Source organism: Pelodiscus sinensis, chromosome 2, assembly GCF_049634645.1.
Source record: "Pelodiscus sinensis isolate JC-2024 chromosome 2, ASM4963464v1, whole genome shotgun sequence".
Taxonomy (NCBI): Eukaryota; Metazoa; Chordata; order Testudines; family Trionychidae; genus Pelodiscus; species Pelodiscus sinensis.
In genome coordinates, this window is record NC_134712.1 from 251,139,883 (window position 1) to 251,161,422 (window position 21,540).

General features: G+C 41.8%; 1 protein-coding gene across 10 annotated transcripts in view; it reads left to right on the top strand.

The window, feature by feature from the left end:
• Window positions 1-21,540, top strand: part of NKTR (natural killer cell triggering receptor) — an 84,051-nt gene that overhangs the window by 44,557 nt on the left and 17,954 nt on the right. For 3 of the 10 annotated variants that reach the window (XM_075922887.1, XM_075922884.1, XM_075922888.1), the window contains 5 exons: window positions 3,585-3,614; window positions 7,174-7,319; window positions 16,594-16,816; window positions 17,510-17,668; window positions 18,783-18,870. In XM_075922887.1, the coding sequence (XP_075779002.1) occupies window positions 3,585-3,614; window positions 7,174-7,319; window positions 16,594-16,816; window positions 17,510-17,668; window positions 18,783-18,870 (646 nt within the window). Of the gene's footprint in view, window positions 1-188; window positions 3,615-7,173; window positions 7,320-16,593; window positions 16,817-17,509; window positions 17,669-18,782; window positions 18,871-21,540 lie in introns of those variants that run through there. The other 7 variants (XM_006120599.4, XM_025183378.2, XM_025183380.2 and 4 more) reach the window with 6 other exon arrangements.

The following is a 21,540-nucleotide window of genomic DNA, read 5'->3' on the forward strand; positions in this document are numbered from 1 at the left end:
CTTGCTCTAGCTTTCCAAATACCTTTTGTTATAAAGAAAATTTAGAGCCCTCTATTTGTAAAAGCATCCTTGTTTGCATACTCTCTGAATATATTACTTTAAACTTGTATTTTAATAAAACATAGACTCCATTTTGTTTGAAAATGTATTACAATTTATTTCTTGCCATTTTTGTGTAAAATTTACAGAAACAGTGTTACATCGTGCGCTCCAAAGGTAATGTCTCATTCCTCTAAGGCTCTGTCCTTTTTTCTTTTCTTCTCTTCCTGTTTTTCTCTTTCTTTCTTGTCTTTTTCTGATCATGTTGTTATGTGCATTGAATCCTGTGCTAGTACTGAAGTCCTTTTAAAAATACACTTACTTTATCAGAAGTATTCTTCTGTATGTCAATATTTATAATCAGTTTACTAGTTATCTTCACTGATTCTATGGTCACTTTTTTCTGTAAATATTAATTTGGATAATACTATCTCTTATGACAGCTTTTGAAGTTTATTAAATTGTCAGTAAAATAAAGTTCTCTGTATGAAATTAAATGTTTCTTGGGGATTGAATTCTATTCACAGGTAAGGATGGACAGATCTTACTTGCTGTTTTCGAAAAGTGATAGTGCAAGAAATGAGACATTTGAAAAGGGAGCCGACAAGATCGCCGGGCCCCTGAGCAATGTGGGGTTGGAGGAGGCTCCGCATTCCCAGAAGGGGCAGGGCATCAGGCAAAAAAGAGCAGGGCTGGGACAGGCCCCCTCTTTTCATAGAATCCCAGGCCTGGAAGAGTCCTCAGGAGGTCATTGAGTCCCAAGGCAGGACCAACCCTAACTAAATTATCCTAGCCAGGGCTTTGTCAAGCCGGGACTTAAAAACTTCTAGGGACAGAGATCCCACCACCTCCCTAGGTAACCCATTCCAGTGCTTCCCCACCCTCCTAGTGAAATAGTTTTTCTAATATCCAACCTAGACCTCCCACACTAACTTGAGACCATTGTTCCTTGTTCTGCCATCCGTCACTACTGAGAACAGCCTCACTCCATCCTCTTTGCAACCCCCCTTCAAGAAGTTGAAGGCTGCTATCGAATCCCTCCTCGCTCTTCTCTTCTGCAGACTCTTCTCTTTTCCCCTGGCCAGACCTCAAAGCCTGCCAGAGTGTGGAGTGTGTCACTCTAACAGCGATTCTAAAAGTCCATGGGGCTCTGGCCAATGCCACAGTAGCGATGGCAGCCAGGAGCTCCGGTCACCTTAGAATAGCTGGGCCCCAAGTGAGTTACCCCCTTTGCCTTTCCTCTCAGCAGGTCTTCATATGAAATATTAGCACACATTTTTCAGTTAAAAATTAACTGAAATTTATTAAATCTAATTTGAAGTAGTCTTATGAGGAGATTTCAATGGCAAAATGAGCAGTTGGGTACCCAGCTTCCATTAAAGATCTGTGTGTTGTTCATCTAACTTCCCATTATGTGTTTAAAAATCTCCCCCTTAGCTTTTTCCTGTTTACATCTCACGAGACAGCAAACGACGAAAACTTTTTATGCATTTTGGCAGGGTCAAATTGCCAGTGAAATAAGGGAGGAAAACCTAAATGTGTGTTGCCACAATGGCTGCCCATTTCTTTGTTTATCCAAGACTCTAAAGCCCCATTTCAACAAAGTACCTAAGCCCATTCCTAGTGCTTTACCAAATCTGTATAGACATTTTCTTTCTTGTCATTCAGTAGTCACTAGAATATTCATTCTGTTTTAAACTGTTGCATATTATTGAATTCTAAAAACTTCAGTGCTGGTTTTACTGAAGTAACCGCTTCTTTTAATCTTTGAAAATAGTTATATAATTAAACGTGGTTAAAATAAAATATTTACTTGGATGCAGATTGTTAATGATTTAACTTCTGTTTATCAAACTACAATGACCATAAGAAATTGCTTGTCTGTAGTAATAGATTTCAGTGAGAAAGTAAGATGGGTTTATTTTATGAAACAATAGAAGGGACATGCAATACCCTAAAAGAAACTAAATATCTTTTATATAGCAGCTCTTGCTTTGATGTTACACTAGAATGGCATCCTGCACTATATAATGTGCGGGGAAAAGGGAAGTTTGTTATTTGAACACAAATAAAGGTGAGGCATGAATGTTTGGTAGTTTCGTCTTTTGGCAGATGTGATACAGTGCTGCAATGCCCCCATTGATTTTATTGCATGGAATCCTGGCTGCCAATGTAGTTTTGAAATGTGTGATTGATTAAAAAGTAACTTTTCAATGATAGTGAAGTATTGAATTCTTGATGCCAAGTCTGCTTTAAACGAAACCTCAGATGGAACATCTACCCTGAAGCCCCCATGATTTGAAAAGAATTGGTGGAAGGGAAATAGAAAGGGAAAATCATGATTTCTGGGGGTTCAAGGAGTAATATGAGAGGAAATTCATGTAAAAGTCATGTTGATTTTCTAATGAGTAAAATTGTGATGGTGGAAGTATTTTGTTGCTCTTTTTAAGTGATGTCTTATGTTGAATTTCTGTGTCTAAATAGCACAGTTCCTCTTGCATCTTTTAATGTAGCCTTACTTTGAACAGCGTGAACTTCAATGCAAGTACTATGTTATAATAGCGTTTCTGAACTTGGAAGTAATTTCCTCTCTTTACAGGGAGAGAATTTAAAGAGTGATTCCAGCAATCCTTTATGATAATTTTGTAAAAGTAATTTAATTTTATCGCATTTTAAAATTAATATTCTGATCTTGAAGGGAAATAAGAAACATGACAGACTGTAATAGCAAGTAGATGTAGTACTGATGTACTGGCTATAATGCAGTCAGTGACTGTTTCTCTGTTGGCTTCTACATACCCAGCTATTTCTAACTTAAATGAATGGTAGTACCTATGTGAGGCATTAATTATGGATAATATTAATATCTGCTACTGTGTAGTTGATTCCCTACCCACCAAAGCACTCTACTGCTGTAGGGATGTCTGCAAATTTAATATGTGAGACATAGTATTGTTGTACTGAGTTTATATATATATAGATGTATTATTTTGGAAGTTGATTCATGGAGCCAGCAAAGCAGAAGGAGAATGAGAAAGTAAGAAAAATGTGCTTTTCTGTATAGTAACTTTGTTTTCCTGTTCTTTTTTGTTTTATGCATTACTTACTAGAGTTCACTTAAAAGTAATAGTTACATTCTTGTACTGTTATAATTTCAGTAGTACTTCACCCACTTTTTCTTATTGCCAAATAGTATAGCTTTTTATTCTTAAAAATGTTACAATGAGATGCATTGGAGTATATATTTATATAGATATTAATACATGAAAAAGTTGTTTATTGCATATGTATGATTATTGTATGAATTTAATGAGATTTTTTTTAAAATGGGACTTGTAAATGTGAATATTAGTGTAAAAATTGAGTACAACAATTCTCTTTATTTAGTTTGATTTTAATCTTTATTTAGACTTTTAACTGGATTTTTTCCACTGTTTTTTGTCTTTTACCTTCACCTTTTTGTTTACTATGCCATTCTGCTTTTTGCCTCTTCATCCGAATTTCTGATTTTTACCATCATATCCATGTTGATGTATGTCAAATAGAACAACAAAACCTGCTCCTCATCTTGATGGGTAAGACTTCTATTTTTCTGATGTACATTAATAACATTTTAAGATTCAGGAATCCATATGTTACATTTCAGTTTAAAAGTGGACAGAACTTAGAAACAAAAAATAATTGATTGTTTGAAAAATTTGGTAGAGGATTGCCACCATTGTAGTATTTGACCATCTTTACAAAATAACCTACATAGGTTAAAAGTAATCAGATTCTGTATTTTTAATTTAGCTTTATGTTCACATCCAGATTTTGTTGTTGTGAATATAGAGCACTTATATTTTCAGAAAGCCTTTGACAAAGGCTCTTAAGCATGAGATAAAAGGGGAAATCATCTTATGGGTTGGTAAGTGATTAAAAAATAGGAAATAATCGGTAGGTATAAATGGTTTGTTTTCAGAATGTAGAGAGATAAATAGTGGTATCCCCCAGGGGTCTGTTCTGGGGCCAGTAATATTCAACGTATTCATAAATGATCTGGAAAAAGGGGTAAACACTGAGGTGGTAGAATTTGCAGATGGTACAAAACTACTCAAAATAGTTAAGTCCCAGGTGGGGATGTAAGGGTATGTCTACACTACCCTTCTATTTCAAAATAGGAGGGTAATGTAGGCATACCGCAATTGCAAATGAAGCCTGGGATTTGAATTTCCCGGGCTTCATTTGCATAAGCGGGGCGCCGCCATTTTTAAATCCCCGCTGGTTCGAACCCCGTGCCGCACGGCTACACGCGACACGAACTAGGTAGTTCGAACTAGGAAGTGACAAAGCTAGGCATTCCACGAGGAGTAACGGTAGTTCGAACTAGGAAGCCTAGTTCGAACTACCTAGTTCGTGCTACGTGTAGCCGCGCGGCACAGGGTTTGAACCAGTGGGGATTTAAAAATGGCGGCGCCCCGCTTATGCAAATGAAGCCCGGGAAATTCAGATCCCGGGCTTCATTTGCAATTGCGGTATGCCTACATTACCCTCCTATTTCGAAATAGGAGGGTAGTGTATACATACCCTAAGCGACTAGTTGAATAGTCGACAACCCGATAAGTCTAGGCTTATCGGGTAGTCGAGTCACTACTTGACTAGTGGCTTCCCCCCCTTGCTGCCTCTATATCAGAGGCAGTGATGGGTGGAGCAGGAGCCGGTTAAAAGCCAGTTCCTCCCACCACTGTCTCTTGGGGGGGGGTGCAGGGCAAGGACTCTTTTTTTGAAGAGTGTGGGGGACAGCAGCCATGCGCTCTGGGATGCAGCTAGCTTTTCATCCCGTTCCCCAGATGCTAAAAAAGTGAGGGGAAAGTGCTTACATTCTGTGCATGCCTCTCACACCTGGCTGGTAAAGGGAGTGCACGGCTGCTGCTTCTCCCTACCCCCCAAATGGTGTCTTCGGGCAGGGGAGGCAGAGGTGTAGGGGGGGCCCGGCGTGATCTGAGACTGTGCAGTCCCAGCTCATGCCGGGTTCCAGATGCTGCAGCTCTGTGTTGAGCTTCCAGCTCTTACTGCATTTCAAAGACTAAGTCACAGCGGTCTGGGACTGGGTGCAAGCCAGGACAACTGAGTCCCAGCCTTTTAAATGTAGTAAGACTCTTACTACATTGAAAAAGAAGAGCTGCAGTGAACCCCCTTATCAACTAATCAAGTAGTTGATGGAAATTCCATCAACTACTCAATTAGTTTACTAATTGCTATGTAATATCCATAGTCCCAGGCAGGTTGTAAACAGCTATAAAAGAATCTCACAAAACTAGGTGACTGGGCAACAAAATGGGAGATGAAATGTAATGTTGACTAAATGCAAAATAATGCACATTTAAAAACATAATCCCAACTATATATATAAAAGGATGGCATCTAAATTAGCTGATACCATTCAAGAAAGAGATCTTGGAGTCATTATGGATAGTTCCCTGAAAACATCCACTCAATGTGCAGCAGCAGTCAAAGAAGCTAACAGAATGTTGGAAATTGTTAAGAAAGGAAGTTGTGGTTACTTCTCATAACACAGGAATTAGGTATCCACAAATGAAATTAACAGGTAGCAGGTCAAAAAGAAACAAAAGCATGTATTTCTTCACACAACGCACAGTCACCCTGTGGAAAGCTTTGCGAGGGGACCTTGTGATGGTCAAGACCAGTGTTTTTCAAAGTAGGCCACTTTGTTTACCTAAAGCAGTGGTTCCCAACCTTTTTCATACCATGGATCAGAAAATCCATTCACAAACTTTAGGCTTCACAGAAGCAGCCCCTGTCTGCATGGTGGCACAGCTCCACACTGGGACTGCCCGTGGTGAGCCTCAGCCTGCCATGGACAAAGGCTGCTTCAGAGCAGCCTCCCTTACTCCTTCGCCTCCTGCCGTCTCTGGTCGAGGTGGTGGGTGGGGAGGCGGCACAGCAGAGATGGTGCCGGGGGGACCCAGCTTTTAAGCCAGCTCCCCCCAGCACCAGCTCCTGTTCCCCACCTTGCTGCCTCTCATACAGAGGCAGCAAGGGGGTGGGAGAAGAGAGTGGTTGAGTACTCCATTCGACTACTTGCTTACATCCCTAGTTTAGGCATATAGTCCTATGAAAGGGGAAATAATTTTTTTTAAAAAGCATCTCTGCCTCCCACCTGATTTTGGCGAACAGAACAGAAGGCTCACCTTATTGGGATATCTGTTATCCCCATCTGTCCTTGTATTCCTCCACAGTCTGGCAGTACTACAACTCTGGATTTAATTTCACACCCTGTCCCTATGTTTGCCTCTTGACCCCTTTCCTTCTCCTGTCTCCAGCTGTTTGACACTCCCACTCCACACAGTGAGTTTACACCTCTGCACAGACTGTTCCCATCTGCCCCTCTGAATTGCCTCCTGAACAGAGGGCAGCATATTTTTCCTGCCCTGAACAGGGCAGCAGATTTTCATTCCAGGTGAGGGCAGTGACTTCAATGGATATTACTGAACATGCTCAGTATGAGCCAAGCTATAAATATTGTCAGATGGCAGTTTTTGCCATTTTACCAGCTTTGGAGCCATGACCCTCTGTCCAAACAGCTTTTATGGGCCGTGAGCCATCAAAGGACAGTGGGGAGCTAAGGAGCAGCAGGAGATAGGGGAGTGCCATGATCACCTCAGCATGGAACCGTCTATCCTCTGACTTGGCCGAGGGTGGGGGGAAAGGAGGCGGCAGCAGCTCTAGCATTTAACTGAAGAGGTGCAGGGGATGGGTTCACAAGGATAGCAGAGTACCGTGGTGAAGAAGGGCACAGCTTCCCCCCAGTTTCTTGCTTAGCCCACCTCACCCACTGGTGCTGGCTTTGTTTGTCCTAATAAAGTGCACATTGCATATGCAAAGGTGGCTGCTGTTGACTTCCAGAAGATGCTATGCCCTCTTTTTTTAAAATAGTGCCTGAAACCTGGCACTTTTGATAACATGATGTTGGGTTTTTGGAAAGAGGGTTTTACTAGCCCTAAATGTTGGAAATAAACATCCTGATAATACAGGTGGAACTGAATTCTTCCATGTAAGAATATGACTTTCAGTCTACGAAGAATCCTAGCTGTACCCGAACAATTGTATTTTCTGAATCTTGTATTTCTGCAGTGTACATGTTGTCTTCGGATTGGTTATATCTGGTTTTGAAGTAATAGAACAAATAGAAAATCTGAAAACGGATACAGCAAGTAGGCCATATGCAGATGTGCGAGTTATTGACTGTGGAGTGCTTGTTACAAAATCAGCAAAAAATGGTAAGCAAACATGTTGCTTGAAACAAGTTGACAGTTGTGTGAAAAGAATACAATGGTACTCTGGCATTTTAAATTGAGTGTAAAGATGTCTGTTTGAGAATTGGATAATTTTTTCTGAACTGAAGATTCTCTCACTTGAAAAAGGACATGCCCATTTCCTGTCAACATTGTTTACATTTATTTTTGGAAAGTGCCATACTGAACTTGAACACTAATTTATTTCCTTGCATTTAAGAGCTAGAGCTCCGAATGTAGTCATTGGTACTATGCAAACTATAGATCTTTCAAGATACCTAAGCTGTCAACATAAATCTAGTCATGAAATGTTAACAGTTTTTTTCCCCTGAAATTATCTGAGGAAAATGTATGAGGACCAAACTTTACTGTGTATCCCATCATTTGTTTAAGAAAAAATATCCAAACTATTTCTGTACATTTGTTTATAGGCCAAACATTTCATATGGTATCGCATGACTTTCTTATCAATAAACTAGGGAATTATAACCTCGAAGGGGCTACTATAAGGTGGGTGCACAGCTGGCTGGATAACCATTCTCAGAGAGTATTTTTAATGGTTTACAGTCGTGCTAGAAGGCCATAACAAGTGGGGTTCTGCAGAGGTCTGTTTTTGGGACTGGTTCTGTTTAATATCTTCATCAATGATTTAGATATTGACAGAGAGTACACTTACTAAGTTTGCAGATGATACCAAGCTGGGAGGGGTTGCAAGTGCTTTGTATGATAGGGTCAAAATTCAAAATGATCTGGACAAACTAGAGAAATTGTCTGAGGTAAATAGGATGAAATTCAATAAGGACAAATGCAAAATACTCCGCTTAGGCAGGAACAATCAGTTCTCCTTTGAGTGGTGTCCCTGTAGGTGCTCCACTCGGGTCTTGGTGTGTCCTTGCACTGCTGATCAGAGATTTTGCCTAGCAGTGTCTTCCTTTGCCGTGCATGCACAGTTGCCATCTTGCACTGTTTTTGTCCATTAGGAGCGTGTGCAGCACAATCCTCACTTCCTTTTCTACCATCCATTGCTAAAGACAGAGTCACAGCAGTGCTCTCCTTTCTGACAGAAAATAAAAAAATAGTATAGTTAGTTTGCGAGTTATTAGTGTTAGTTAGTTTATAGTTCATTTTACCCAGTTCTTTATTTGGGGGCAGAGGGGAAACGCTTCCCTGGGTTTTTTTTCCTCTACTCCGTTTCTCTCCAAGTTCTGAATCCTCACGTTCGTTCAACATGCCAGGCTCTCCTGGTTTCAAGAAATGTGATTCATGTTGGGACTCATTGCCAGTTCTGATGGACACGCATCCTGTATTAAATGCCTAGGTGAAAGCCACGTTGCACAAAAGTGCCTGAATTTTCAAAACATGATGGCGAGAGCGAGGTAAGACCACAAAATGAGGCTGAAGAATCTCCTCTGGAAGAAATCCCTCCACCCACCAGGAGATAAGTCCCCAGAGGCATGGGCACACTCAGCGCCCCATGAGAGGGCTAGTTCATTGCCCCACAGAGCCTCTTGAGTGCTGCGGGCTTCCCCAGCACAATCACTGCCCACTACGTCCTGGGCCGCTCATTCCCCGGTGCCATCTACTTCCAGTACGACGGAGAAGCGAAAACTGACCTCAGTTAAGAGAGCTGAGTCAGATCCGAAACAGCACCCACTCGGCACCCGCCGATATGGCTAACCAACCGGCACTGACAAAACCGGACATGCTGGTGCCTGTGGATGCCAGGCAGCAGCCTGGCACCGATTGAACAAGCCAGTTCCTAGCAGCCAGAATTAAAGCACACTCTGGCACCGGAGCACAGGAAAGCGGCTAACAAGACACACCACTTACAAAAAGCCCCGCACTCGGGTGTACCATCTCCACCGGTGCAGGAAGTAGCTTCACCACACTCTCCAACATTACCTCTCTCTAACCCATATAGACAAACTGTAGAAATGTTTTCTTACTCTCCCACACCATTGTCACCGCAAACTGAACATGGCAGCGGACTGGGGAGTAGATTTTTGTTACACCACTCATCCCCATCAGAATCAGTGGGTTCATGACACTCCACTCAGCACCATCCCTTTAACAACCTCCACAACTTCTGTGGTTTCACCACCCATGGCCATATCCACCACAACAGCTTCAACTCAGTGGCCTCTCTGGGAGTCATGGCACCAATATCGCCCCCTCTTCTCCCATCGCTACCGCCCACGAGATACACTGCCTCTACACCAGCGCATATAGCTACACGGTGTCCGGCTACCAATGCACGTTCGTCACCTTCTTGCCCCCCTCCTTTGGTAATAACCCAGGCAGATCCAGCACATGATGAGAACTTACGTGAATCCAATTCAGAGAGCTCTTTACATGCCCCACAGTCTTCTGCTGCTCTAGACAAAGCAGTTTTCCAAGCATCATCCTCTTCAACAGCAGACGACTTGAAACAATTCCAAGAATTATTCAAATGAGTGGCTCAGTTTCAGGACATTACACTCCAAGAAATGCAAGACAAATAATACAATTTACTCAAAATACTCCAACTGGCTGCATCCTCAAGGATAGCATTACCCATCAATGAGGCTATCATGGAGCCATCAGATGTACTCTGGCAGATGCCAGCCTCTTTCCTACCCACCAACTGGAGAGCAAATACAAAATACTTTGTCCTGGCAAAAGGGATGGATTTTTTCTTCTCACATCCCTACCCAAATTCATTGGGCTCATCAAGAATCAAAACACTCTCAATAAAAGTCTACGCCTCAAGAGAAGGAACACAGATGACTGGATCTCTTCAGCCAGAAAGTATACTCCTTTGCCACCCTCCAGATCAGAATATCACATTACACTGCCCTGCTGGCTAACTATGATCATGCTAATTACTCCAGATTACAAGATCTCTTACAGGACCTTCATGAAAACAGGAGACTTCATCTCTAATCCATCGTCAAAGAGGGCCAATCCATAGCAAAAACAGCTCTCCAGGCTGCAATGGATGTGGCAGATACAGAAGCTAGGACCACCACTATAGCAATAGTAATGTGCACAGAATTATGGTTACAATCATCGGGAGTTCCAAAAGAATTAGAGAAAAGTAGAGGATCTCCTCTTTGATAGGAACCAGTTCGCTACAAAAACAGATGAGGTGTTATGCTCAACGGAAGATTCCTGCACCACACTGCATACTTTAGGCACGTACAACCCACCTAATAAAAAACACAGATACACCCCATACTGAAGACCAAGAGACTTGAACTATCACAGGCCACAGCAGAGGCCATATGACAACAGGCCCAAGCAACATCCCACTAGAAGGAGGACTCAACGCAACCAGTTCAAGGAGTGTGCAGCGCTTGGGCAGGGCGGGAGGAGACTTTGCATGCTACCCTCACCCCAAGCCCTCTCTTGGGGGGGGAAGAGTAGGGGCAAAGATTTCATACGCTCTCCCACCCCCGGATCAATCAGTATCTTTAGGTGGGAAAGCACAGAAGTGTCCTGTCCTTGCCCCTTCCAAAGCAGCCTGGGGCCACTTCAAAAATTTCTGTGAAGTGGCTCCTGGTGAAAAATTATTGCCCACCCTGATTTAGATGATACTTCATCCTGCAGTGAGGCAGGGGACTGGACTTGATGACCTCTCAAGGTCCCTTCCAGTTCTAGTGTTCTATGATTCTATAAGATTTGACTTTTCTCAAAATGGTTAAAAGGTGTGGGTAGGCCTATCGTTTCTAAATATTTTTCCTTCCATCCATCCCCTTCCTCCTCCTCAACCAATTCTCCACAACTTCGTTGAATTTAATCAAAACCTCTTGCCATTTTAGTGAGAGTACACCAATATATGGTATGCAGCGTTCCCTCAATGCTCTGCAAAACCTGTGCAAAGTACATTGGTTTTGCATGCAAAATGAACTAAAAGCCATTGTCGTAAGGTTTCTGAAATTACTGGCAATAAACTACAATAATAAATTTGTCAACTTGGGAAAAAAAAAACTGGCTGTGTGTGTTTAAACTGGGTCCCTGTAACTTTTGTTGAGTGAAATGTAAGATTTCATTTAAAAAAAAGTGCAAAATTGTGAAGAGTTATGGAATGAGAAACAACAGATGGGCAGACAGTATATTAAAATATTTCACATGCTACTGGTCCCAGGAAGAGACATGGAGGGATCTTTGAATTGGAGGGGGAGTCTTTCTTATCTGACTACTGGTTCAGTGGCTTCTTCTTTGAGTGGTATCCTTGTGGGTGCTCTACTCAGGTGTTGGTGCATCCTAGCACTGGAGATCAGATATTTTTACCCTAGCAGTGCCTTCCCACACCACTCATGCACAGTCGCTGTCTCGTGCTGTTGTATCTGTTAGCTGCACACGTGGCACAAGTCCCTCTGTTCCTTTTCTACCATCCTTGGCAGAAGACAGAGCTCCTCAGCAGTGTGACCTCTTCTCTAAGAGATTTAAAAAAAAAAACAGCACTTTATTCTTTTAGTCACCCTTAGTTATTTTTTTCTTAGCTTAACCTGTTTGCCCAAAAAGAAAAGGGTTTTTTCCCTCTCCGCCCCTCTCCCATTTGTTTGAAATGCTGGGCTCCCTTGAATTCAAGAAATGTGATTCGTGTAGGGTCCCATGCCTGTTTCTGATGTGCATGCTTCCTGTATAAGATGTCTGGGTGAAGGCCATGTTGCATAGAAATGCCAACGTTGTCAGACCATGATGGTGAGAACAAGATGAGACAAGGAGATGAAAATCAAGAACATACTGTGGGATAATTCCCTCCAACCATCAGAGCCTAAGAAACTGGCATTGGAACCTTCAACTCCAAGGAAGAGAGTCCATTCATCTCTGTCCCGAAACTCCCATAAGTCCAAGGCATCAGTGGCACGGTCGCCAACCTGCGGTTCTGACAACATCTCACTCTGCCCATTCGCCGGTACCATCTACCTCCAGCTCTCCTGAAAAGCGCAAGACGGCACCAACTAAATGAGTGGAGTTGAAGCCGAAACAAAAGACGAAATACGCCACATTGTCTGGCCCAGTCTCCCATCCAGCACCGAAGACCAAGTCAGACATGCTTCCTGCACCGTCAGAGACGACGGCACTGATACAGGCCATTTCTTAACAAGATATTCCAGCACCTAAACAATCTTTGGCACTGGAGACTACATCAAGCAAGACCCATAAGAGGTCTGAGTCTTGGTATCGAGCAGCACAGGTGCTGGCAGCGCCACAACTGGAACACATGGGTGAATTGCCACCGCATTCCCCAATGCTTAGGGAGGATAATCCACACCAGCACCGGAAAGAGGATATTTCCTTTTTGCCCATGCCGTCCTCCCCTTGCACAGACTTTGGCACCGAACACAGGAGCAGATTTTCATCCCAGCATTCCTCTCCCACTTATTCAGCACCATCTTGGTGTTCAGCCAAGCAAAAGACCGGCCAGCAACAACATGTTGCAGGAAGTGCAAGAAAAACAGCACAAGCTGTTACAAGTATTGCAACTGGCCTCTTCTGCAAAAATCACCCTGCGTATTGATGAGGCCACAATGGAGCCCTCGGAAACCATATGGCAAACACCTGCTTCCATTCCCCCTACAAATAGAAGGGCAGACAGGAAGTATTTTGTGCCTGCCGAAGGTGTGGATTTCCTCTTTTCCCATCCCTAGCACAATTAATTGGTTGTGGATGCAGTCCATCACCATTCAAGGCTACCACAATTCAGTCCACTCCCCAAGACAAGGAGCACAAGAGGCTAGACCTCTTCAGGCTGAAAGTCTATTCCTCAACAACCCTGCAGTTCCGAATCTCTAACTACACAGCCCTTCTTGCGAACTATGATCATGTGAACTATTCAAGGCTACAGGAGCTTATGGATGACCTTCCGGAGCAAAGCAGACCAGACCTCCAATCCATTGTTGAAGAGGTCCAGTCTATTGCCCAAACTGCCCTTCAGGCTTCAATGGATATGGCTGACACAGCTGCCAGGGAGATGGCCACAGCAATAACAATGGGTCGTACCTCCTGGCTACAATCTTTGGGAATCCCGAAGGAGCTGCAGACCAGAGTAGGGGACCTTCCATTTGATAGAACCCATCTGTTTGCAGCTAAAACAGACGAGGTTCTCTACTTGGTGAAGGACTCACGCACAACCCACAGCACATTGGGGATGTATTCCCCACTGAACAAAAGGAGACATTATACACCATATCAGAGGCCATGAGACACTCCTTTCCAGAGACAGGAACATAGACTCTTCGATCAAAGATCCAAACATTTTGGCAGAAGAAGGGGTCAGCATGCTCCATTCACAATGCCACAATCATCAGTGTCAAAACTAAAGTTTTGAAGGTGTGGTTTGTGTGACACCCCCCCCCCCCCCCCCAGAACCAATGTAGTCCAGCCATCTTTTTGGTCACCATCTACGGCCTTTTTACCATCAGGAGGCCCTTATTACCATGAGATCAGGCTATACCATTCCCTTCCTGTGTATGCCCCCTCCCTCTCCCTCTTCCCCATCCCTCTTCAGAGACCCATCTCATGAGGTACAAAACCTTCTCAGCTAAGGTGCCATAGAACCAATTCCTCCACAATTTCATGGGAGAGGGTTCTATTCAAGCTATTTTCCTTACACAAAAGAATACAGGGAGCTGGAGATCTATCCTTGATCTCAGAAAACTAAACACATTCATCCACAATCAAAAATTCAAGATGGTGACATTGGGGACTATCATTCCAGTGTTGGACAAGGGGAACTGGTTCTCAGCCCTCGACCTTCAAGACACCTATTTCCACATATCCATCAACCCTTCCCACAGAAGATTTCTCACATTCACAGTGGGGGAAGATTGCTGTACCATATACCGCACTTCAGCCTTTCAACCACACCCTCTATGTTCTCCATGACACTGGCAGTGGTCAACACCTTATTGAGACGCCAAGGGGTCATCATATTCCCATACTACTAATGGCTTCCTTTCTAATCTGTGCAAGATGTGCCCTAATATATGCCCACCAGTACCACCATGGGACCTGCCACTTGTCCTCAGTACTCTGACAAACCCTTCCTTCAAGTCTTTAGCGACCTGCTCCTTTCACCATATGGCTATGAAGGTGGCATTTTTAGTTACAATTGCCTTGGCCAGGCAGATAGGAGAGATTGCAGCCTTGATGGCACACCTGCCATACACAGTCCTCTCCAAAGATAAGATTAACGTGTGTCTATATTCAAAATTTCTACCTAAGGTAGTCTCCTCTTTTGATATTAACAAACCTATCTAGTTACCCACTTTTTACCCAAAGCCTCATAACTCCATCAGGGACATGATCCTGTGCACCCTGGACATACTTCAAGCAGTGGTGAATATCTAAATGGATATCATCTTGTATCCACACCTGTTACAAGCTTTGCAACAAGTGCCCCCCTCCTCTCTGGGGATCATGGCTCATTCAGCCCGGGCAATGGCAACATCTACTGCATTTCTTCACAATGTACTCCTTATTGACATCTGCAGGATGGCTACCTGGTCATCCCATTGTATTTTTTGTGCAGCATTACACATTACAACAGTTCAACTATCTCTCTCCTCTCATACACAACTCCAAAGCCCACCACCGCTTAAAGGGGATTCTGCTTTATAGTAACTGTAGTGGAGCACCCACAGAGACACCACTCAAAGAAGAAGTTACTCACCTTATGCAGTAACAGTGGTTCTTTGAGATGTGTGTCCCTGTGGGTGCTTCACTACCATCCCTTCCTCCCCTTTACTTTGGAGTCTGTTTAGGAATTCCTTGGTAGAAAAGGAATGGAGGGACTTGCGCCACATGTGCAGCTAACCGACACAATAACACGAGATGGAGATTGCTAGGGTAAAAATCTCCGATCACCAGCTCAAAGATGCACCGTCACCTCAGTGGAGCACCCACAGGGACACACATCTCAAAGAACCATCATTACTGCACAAGGTGAGTAATTTCTTCTTCTTTTTGTCATCTTATGAAAATTAGCAGAAATTCGTTAGGTCTTCCTGGCTTGGTTGGGAAGGAGAGGAGCATCAATTCTGAGATAAAGAAGGAGAAACACTTTCTCTTTAAGCTTCATTTTCAAAGCATTAGAAGAGCTCTTGTTGACTGTGGGATAGATTGCAGTATTGGTGCAATGGGGCAGGATGTATGTGGAGGGAGTGGAATATTGAAGTGATATTCCTTTTTGTGAAGTTTTCCCCCTTGTTGTGGTCCTAGTTGGTGGACAGATACTAAACAAGTATGAAGATGAATGATAGAACAAAGTGCTGTAGCTTCTAGGAAAGGAGATGGACATTGAGACTAAGTCTGAGCGCCTTGATATTGGTTTTAATTTTTAACTTGTGCATTGTTCATTTAAGATGTTTTCAACCAAAGAAAATCAGATGACTGTGGATGGTCTTTATTATTTTTCTGATTATCCTAGGAAGAGCCAAAGACATTGTCACATTATTGCAAACTAAAATTTATTTTAGAGTAAAAACAATTTAATTTGTCAAACAGTTCTCTTGGTCACATATCCACACATTTACTTATTAACATTTCTTTATAAAACACTTAACTGATATGCAAGTTGTTCATTTGGTTCATGCACTATAATTTTTTTATTGTAATATAAAAATTTCTCCTGTATTATGTATAGTTGAAATGTTAGTTATAAAGTGGTACACTCTGTTTTTTAGGGCAGAAAGCCAGGCCTCTTGGCCTGGGGGGAAGGGCAGAGGAGGCAATTGCCCTGGGCCACGCAATACAAAAGGGCCTAAAGCTCCTGGTCGTTGCTGTTGCTGCTACCGCAGTGGTGGCAGCCAGAGTCCCGACCCTTTAAATCACTGTCCGAGTGCCATGTGGTACACTCTGGGCAGTGCTGAGGGTTGCCTGTGGGAGGTGTAGCGCTCTCCCAGCCACACTACAGGGCTGCCTATCCCTAGCCCCAGCTGTACCCCTTCCACCCAAGACTCTGCCCCTTCTGCAGAGCAGGGCCCACTGAAGAGAGTTATACATTGTAGAGCTATATTGTGCACTCAGTAGAAAATGAAGAATTTTACCATGCCCATTGTTGCTGTAATTCAAAACATTATTATACTTCAGCTTCTTCATTGATACTTTATTCACTTAATATGTATGGTCTGAACACCTGCTTCATGTAAATGCACATTAAAGTGTCCTGTTCCTTTTGAATTCTGGCGAATTGGGAAATAAAGGAGCTGATGTTTGTTTATAGTTTACACTCTGCTCTATTGGAGATTAAGGTTTTCATAATTGTCTTAAGTTTTAGAGAAAAAGAGGAAAGTGTCTGCTCACTCCGAAGCATCAGATTCCTCCTCTAGTTCATCAACCTCATCAGAATCCTCATCTGAAAGTGAAATTGAAAATGAGAGAAGCAAAAGAAGAAAGCGCAAGAGAAGAACTAAAACCAAACAGTCGAGAAAGCGAAGAAGGGAAGAGAAGAAGAAAGAGGAGCCAAGGTGCAAACGGATATCAAACCAAAGAGGGTGACTACTCTGTTGTTAAATCCAAAGAAATCATGTGTGAAATTATGTTAATCACATAGGTGCTTTATGGACACATTATGAAGGTGTATTTAATTCTGGAAGTTTGGTTGATCCTTAAAAATTAAAGACAAGTTTACTGAAGATTTAATTAAATACTTTTTTCCTAATAATTATATTGAGAAAAGTTATTAATGTATCTAATAAACTGCATCTCTTCACAATGAAAAGCAGCTTGGAACATAGTATGTTTACATACATTAGAAAGGAGGAACTAATGCTTGAAGATAAGCTTTAATTTGATTATCTGGGATAACTTTTAAAGTAAAGGAAAATGTACTGTATTAAAGATGCTTGATTTTAAAATGTGATATTTATTTTCAATTATGATTTCCTGTATTTTAGACTATTAAGGTAACTTATTACAGTATCAAGAAGTAATTGATTATATTAGCAGGAAATATAATTTTTGTCTTAAATATAAAGAGCCCTTTCTTCTATAGTTCTATGAGGGCTTGACCTTGTAGATGTTAGCATCAAAGTAAATGAGCTAACAGTGTAATATAAGTCTACCTAACATTAAAGTGACTGGGATATATCACTTAGGCTTATTTTTTAAAATCAGTTTTGATAAGCTGTACCTCTTTCAGCCTAGATTTAGGTAATAGTTTTGCTTTGTAAATTGCTCCCTTCCAGCAGCCATTCTGACAAAAGTGATGTAAATGAGAAAAAGTCAGTTGACTTGAGCACAAAAAGGGACAAACCTGTAGTTCGACCTGAAGAAATTCCCCCAGTGCCTGAAAATAGATTTTTGCTGAGAAGAGATGTGCCAGTTGTCAGTATAGAGCCTGAGCCGTAAGTAGCAGACTTAACCTTTTTTGTTACTCTGTTAATTTTGTGGAAAAGTTCTTTCCATTAATAAAGGGTTTTCTTTACTGACTCTGAGGGACACCTAGTGGTGAAAGTAAGATTCATAACATTAAGTAACTTAGCTGCTTTTAACAGTCTCCACTGGAATTTCCACTTCAACCTATAAGTCTAATCTCTTAAGATCGAAGCTAATGTAAGAACTTTACATTGTGCCATACATCATTGAAGGATCCCAAATGTGTTAGATACTTAAATTGAAATACGAACAACAGAAACAGATAACTTCATCCATTGCTTCGGTATGAAACTCCAGGATAAAATGTAGTACTTGTTTAACAGTGCATAGCAATTTTATAGAGTAGCTTCAGAGGAAAAATGAAGCATTACCTTTCCAATTTAAGCTATAAGATAAATTTGATTTAAATCTTGTGATCAATTGGAATTTGGTCAAGACTCGGATATGTGTATGCTTCTGCCTATTTTCTAAAAAAAACCTATCTTTCTGGAGAAACCAAAGAATCATCAGTTTGTAAAATAGCTTCAAATTAAATATAATAGAAACATTATACAAAGTTCTAATGCTCTTTCCTATAGCATACTTTGAGTGTAGTGAGCGAGTAGCAATTTGCTAGTGCGCATTGTCAGAGTCAAGTGGACCCTGAGTGTGTTACAGGCATAGCATGGGATATATTTACAACCTAGTTTTCTGTGAACTAAATGTTTGTGTAGACAAGCTCTTAATATCTTTATGGATGTGGGGATCCTGGCATTTTTCAGAGCACATGTGGCTAGCAGGTAATGAAAATGACTGTATTCTCCAAAAAGTCAGTATTATTTACTGTAGATAGTTAATCTTGTTAACTGGGTGAAAATTACTGTGTCAGTGGTTGACATTTCATAGGGAAGCTATCCATTGCTCACTGTTTTTTCTCCGTATAGTAGTATCACTTTCACATTACACTGATTTTCAGTCTTTCTGTATTTTATTGGATCTTTTGGTAAATACTTTTACATTATTAATTTAGCAATGATGCATGCTGAACAAATTCATGTTTTTATTATTGTTTTATATGAAGTCAATTTTTTCTTCTTATTTTAGGATACTTCTTGATTCTGCACCAGTTTTGACTGACCAGAAGCCATCAGTCTCTAAATCTGGAAGAAAAATTAAAGGAAGAGGAACAATAGTATGTGTATATTTCTCTTAATCCTCCCCCAACCAACTCCCCAAAGTTTTAAATTATTCATGTGGTTTATATGTGATTGTATTGTAACTGAAGTTGAAGGATCATAGTTTGCCTGGTTGGTGTTTTGAAATGTTGCAGCAAAATAAAACTGTGTATATGTAAAAACATTTTTCCACCCCTCACACTAAAAACAGGCTTACCTATTAGACTGATAGGAGAAACAGGATTTTGCCCCTTAGTTGTGAGTGGTCATCAATATCACTTAAGTATGAAATACTTACTTTAGAGAGAGAAATAATACCCACTGAATTCATCCTGTAATCATCACTGAACCCCAACTTATGGCATCCTGGACAGGAGACTACAGGAGTAGCCAGACACAATGACAATAGCCGCAACCTTTCTCCAATTTGCCAGTGTGCCCCACAACAGCCTTCATTAAGCCTCAGGATTGTAAGGCACAGAGATAAGAAAGTTGTACAGTGTCTTTTGCATTATGGCTGTTGTTCATGTCTCCAGTTGTAGTAACAATGCCCATCTTATTATTACATATATGTGGTCAAGAAAGTAGAGTGACATTGTTGGGATCTGAAAATTCAGTGGTTGGGGGAGGGCTCTTTGAATGTATTAGCCTTTTAGTCTCTATTTTAATGGGGTTTGGTTGCCAAGATAAGAGACATATGTAATTGGGTAAGTTAGTCAACATAGGTCTCATCTTATATACAATGAATAACACGAGCCACATGTGAAGCGTAATGTTTAATCCAAGCATGGTATCTCATGGTCAGGGATGGGATTTTGATTTCCATTACTTTCTTATCCTAAAGAAAAAAGGAGGTTGGTGGCCCGAGCGGGACCTTTGATAGCTCAATATCTATATCCACAATTTCAAGTTCAGGATGGTGATTCTAGCCTCCTAATTCCTTCATTAGGTCTTCAAGATTGGTTTGCGGTTCTTGGCCTGCAAGATGTCTGATTATGGGTATCCAGCAAGCCCTACCAGAAATCTGAGCTATTTCCTGTAGAACATTTCATTACTAGTACAGGGTCCTGCGCCCTTTAGTCTTTTCACACCATGAGTGTTCTCTGAATGCTTGGCAGTTATAGGAATTCATCTAAGAAGATAAGGAATCCAACTCTATCTTTACCTCAATGACAGGCTAATTCAAAGACAGATCATTCCAACTGGTCATCTTTTCAATTCAAGTAATTCACAGCTGTTTGCCTCACTGGCTCTCCCGGTCAGCAGACAAAAAATCGCAATGACTGGAACTCAGTATATAGAGTTAATAGGAGTCCTGGTAGACTCCAGATCAGTAAAAAGTATATTTTCCATAGCAGAGATTCCAAGCAATAGTAGATGTCATCTATTAACTTCAGGGGTCACTCAGAATATCAGTGGAAACATGTTTCAAGCTTCATGAACATGCAGTCTCATGTATTTGTGAAGAAATTGCCAGACTTAATCTGTATTTTGTGCATATTGTATCTACCCAAGTGACACTGAATGGACATAATGATTATAGTCCCCCAAGGAGTCCCCTCTTTGTTAAGCTGATACAGCAGGTGGGCCACACAGGACCTCTCTGTACACTTCTGTCTACCATGACTCTGCTGACAGACTCCATCACTCAAAGGTGGGGAGCAAATCCTATTGTCCTCTCCAGAAGCTTGCTTCCATTTAAATGTCATAAAGCCATTCATATCATACACAGAACATTCTTTCCTCAACTCTGGGAATCCACAATACAGGTGCTGACAGGCAACACCACAGCTATTCATTATATCAGCAAAGAAGAGGGAGAAAGATTGCATCTGTGCTCTGTCAGAAGGCCACTTGGCTCATGAGTTGATGCATTCTGACTCAGATCAGTGACTTGCCACCACCTCAGCCTTCCGAATACCTTGGCAGATCGGTTCAGCCGACATCCTCGGATAACTAGGGCATTTTGTCAGACTTCGTTCTGCAGAATATTGTACTCCAGTGTGGATTCCTAGAAACAGACTTATTTGCCCCAGACCAGAACAAGAAGTGTCAGACATTTTGTTCCAGAAGGGGGTCGAGCACAGGCTCCCTGGTAGATGTATTCCTCGTCCATTGTACACTTAGATTGATATATGCCTTTCTGTTGATTCTCATGGTACCAAGGGTTCTGAGGAAATTGAGGCAAGACTCTGTGGTATTCAGATCTGATGAACCTTTTAACACAGCCCCACCATCATCCTGCTGGCCCTGCCTAATATAGTCCTGCAAAGCAACAGCCACTTAGACCCAGTTTCATTATGTCTGACAGTCTGGATCCTGGCTGCATGACACAAAGCAAAAGAAGCTGTTCAACTGAAGTTTGGAATATTCTGCTGCAGAACAGGAAACCTTTAACCAAACTTAACAGAGATAAATGGAAAAGGTTTTCTGTCTGGGCTTTCTTCAGCTCCATAAGGGTCCATGTGGCAGCATCACCCTCCCATCCTTAGCCATATTATGTTTTTCTCTGGAGTGGCAAGATTCTTTAAGCTCATTCCTACCCTACTCCCCTCTGGAGCTCCCTCCATCAACGGACGTTAGTATTACCTTTGAACTCTTAGCAATCAATCTCTATGGCACCTACCAATGAAGACTGCCTTTTTAGTAGCCATTACATCATTTTCCAGGGTAGGGAAGATTTGGGT